General features: G+C 42.6%; 1 protein-coding gene across 3 annotated transcripts in view; it reads left to right on the top strand.

Annotated features, from left to right (window-relative positions):
* The window catches only part of pik3r5 (phosphoinositide-3-kinase, regulatory subunit 5), a 22,919-nt gene that overhangs the window by 15,656 nt on the left and 3,888 nt on the right, over positions 1-3,375 (top strand). For all 3 annotated transcript variants that reach the window (XM_032540922.1, XM_032540936.1, XM_032540929.1), the window contains 7 exons: positions 116-290; positions 525-693; positions 820-888; positions 1,049-1,941; positions 2,105-2,230; positions 2,495-2,626; positions 2,816-2,909. In XM_032540922.1, the coding sequence (XP_032396813.1) occupies positions 116-290; positions 525-693; positions 820-888; positions 1,049-1,941; positions 2,105-2,230; positions 2,495-2,626; positions 2,816-2,909 (1,658 nt within the window). The remainder of the gene's footprint in view (positions 1-115; positions 291-524; positions 694-819; positions 889-1,048; positions 1,942-2,104; positions 2,231-2,494; positions 2,627-2,815; positions 2,910-3,375) is intronic.

Consider the following 3,375-nt stretch of genomic DNA (forward strand, 5'->3'; position numbering starts at 1 on the left):
CAACCCACTTACTGGACCCCACCATCACACAGCACCACCATAGCATGCTGTTTGCATCTTCTGCCATGTGAGTTTGCGTACATTAACAGTGACATCATCTGTGTGCTGCTTGCAGGACCGTGCTGCTGATGAATCCATGTGAGGTGCCCGCTGAGTTTCTCTTAGTGGCTGAGCAGCTCAGTAGCATTCAGCACTCGCAGGAAGAGACCTACATCACCCTGATCAAACATGCCTTCCAGTCCACACTAGGCACCAAGTACCCTCTACATAGCATCCATAGAGCCCTGCAGGTATGTGCTCAGGGCTCTGTACTATGGACAACAATCCATCAATAGTTTTCAAACTAAATTAAATTTTATTTTGAGTATATATTTTGAAATACGTAGCACTACATCTTCTGTGTCTATACTTTTGTAGAAGCTAATACAAACCATTAGAGAGTGTGTGAATTTTTAAAGAATTAGACAGGATAACAATTTTGCAATGTGTCCCTATACTATACCATATCACAAATGTTTTTGCAGGCAAAAAGTGTGACTGAATTGGGGGAGATCTTCTCAGTGGTAAGTGATGTTTTAGAGACGGCCGCTGCCATGAGTGACCCTCTGAAGGGCCGCAGTCATGTAATCCAGGGACTTGAGCAACTCAGGATGAGCATGGAAATCCCAGCATCTAATGGAAGGAAGTCTGATGGTAAGAAGGCAGGTTTTATTGAACTCTGGGATATACACACTGTGTATCACATCATAATCTTTCAGGTTCCAGTGGATATTGCTCTGATAGTTATTTTTAATTTTTTTGTTCTGATGTCCCTTTCAGGAATGCTACAAACTCTTCCCTTGCCTACAGCCAAGTGTTACATGTTTCACTGGGAAAAAGATAACTTTGGTAAAGTATTCTGCTGATACTTATTGATACATACACGGAAATTATCTTTCTGTTTTAAGCTGATGGAGATTCAGGTTTCCCTACTTCTTTCAGCCCTAGCAAATCCCCTCCAAATGTTTTGCTGAATGTGATTGATATTGGTGTATTTTGATCCCTGCAGATGTCCTGAACACTCTTTTGGAACACGAGCCTGATGACCAGATCACTGATAGGCAGGCTGAGGAAGAAGAGGAGGTAGACATTGATGATGATGAAGAAGACATTGATGGAGAAGAAGAGGAAGAAGAAGATTACAAAGAAGAAGAGGAACATGGATTGCCTTCAATGTCTATCATATCTAATGGCTGCAGCAATAATCATCGTGCCTCCACCTTTTCTACCATCTCCTCCCTGTCCACTGCCTCCAAAGACTCCATGTTCTCCACCTTGTCCGTCACTTCAGAGTCCTACGCTACGTCGCTCTTCTCTATCACTTCGGGGGGTGATAGTGACTACTTTGAAGATTCTGATGACATCTGTTCCTCTCCTATTGCTGAAAAATGTTCGCCAAAGTCTATGAACAAAGCTTCAGCTCGACTCAGCCAACAGCTATACCGTCTCTTCATTAAACCCAAGAGCCCTCGGTCACTATACCGGGCCAAAAGCTTAGGAAACACAGAATCAAAAGACCTTGTTGTAGTGCGAGAGAAGCGCTCCAACTCTCTACCACAGCAAGTCAAGTTACGCTATACTGAGCCTTTCCTCCAGCCACAAATTCAAACTCTCAGACACGTGTGCTTCCGAAGGAGGCCCATTCTCAGCAGTGATGAGGACAGTACGAATACTACGCTGAGAGTGGTGGTGTTTGGGGCTGATCAGGTAGCAGGGAAGGTGGCCCGAGCATACAATAGCCTGAGGAGGAAAGAGAGTGCATGTCCACGTCTCAGCAGGGCCTTCAAGCTTCAGTTCTTCTTTGTGCCTGTGAAGCGGGACTCAGCAGCAGGGCCTGGGAGTCTGAGGTCCCCTAATCCTGTGGTTCAATGTGGAACTCCAAAAGGAGTGTCCTTGTCCAATGTGAGTAGAAGCGCACTCCAACCAAACGTCATACATTGAATACAAGGTTTTGTTTATAACATCATATGTACTAAGTTATCAAAGAGATGAGTTGTACAGTAAAAAGTAAAGAAAGACAGATATGAGAATTCCACTGTTGTAATTGTTGCTTTTGCTGAAGCAGGATTTTCACCTCATGGGCACAGGGGACAGCACTAACGACATTGCCCATCTCCTTGGTATGTTGGACCCTTGGTATGAAAGAAACACTCTTAGCCTGCTTAACTTGCCTGCCAACGTCGTCTGTCAGGTACAACTGGAATTTTACTTTTACACTGCCTAACTAAAGCTAAATCTTACGTTTGTCCAACTAAGAACATGACCGATCTTATGTGTAGTCTATTACTCAACCCAAATGTGTACCAGAGAATTGATATCATGCAGATATATAAAGCCTGGAGCATAAAGACCTTTCAAAAATGTCCAATGTTTTGTTTAGTCTATACTTACTGTACATAAATGATCATACTGTATAATTGTGTTAAGTATTAAATAGTTTTGTGTTGCTCAGCAGCAAACCTCAAAGACGGAGTCAGAGTCATATGATAGTTCATATGAGCACCGTCTGCCCATCCTGGCCGACTTGGTCCTGTACTACTGTCGCTATGCTGCACGGCCAGCTCTGATCCAACTCTATCAGGCTGAGGTCAGACACACTTTGACACACACATCAACAATACAGTATAATCATCCCTGCCAGGGACCCTCTTTTAAAAATGCTTACTGTTAGCCCTGTTGGCCAGACCTTGGCATCCTTGTGTACAGAAATAGCACCCTGACGCCCTCTGGGTCTCTTCCAAACTCAGTGATTGATTAAGGATCTTTGGTTTTGCAGTTGACATTAGCTTGTGGAGAGAGGAGGACTGAGGTGTTCGTACACTCCCTAGAGTTGGGTCACACCGCAGGAACACGAGCCATAAAGGCCATGGGTGAGTGTGACACACAACACCCACACATACAGTATATCTTGGCAACCATGCTGCATTAAGTAAAATCCTCCACATTTTTAAGGCAATGAAATGCATCATCAGTTTTTATGATACTAGACTACATTTATAATAGAGGAACATCTGTTATTTTTTTACCATGATTCAGTCTACTTCCACATTTTTTTATTTCACTTGTTGCCACCACTTGCACTTCTGATTTTTTATTTCCCTTTGAGAATTCCGGGAACGCTCTTTATGCCTCATGTCTGGTAGTTACTGTAAAATTACTTTATTCCATGACATAATATTCTTGACTAAAATTATCCAGTTTTTGTCATTGCAAAGCTAATATCCAGTGTTAATGTTGCTTCACTAAATCTGAATGTTTGTAGTCATATTTAACGGCATTGTAGAATTAATTTTAAATGGTATAGATCACTGATGTGTGTGTGTGTGTGTGTGTGTG

The sequence above is a fragment of the Etheostoma spectabile genome, chromosome 2 (assembly GCF_008692095.1).
Source record: "Etheostoma spectabile isolate EspeVRDwgs_2016 chromosome 2, UIUC_Espe_1.0, whole genome shotgun sequence".
Taxonomy (NCBI): Eukaryota; Metazoa; Chordata; class Actinopteri; order Perciformes; family Percidae; genus Etheostoma; species Etheostoma spectabile.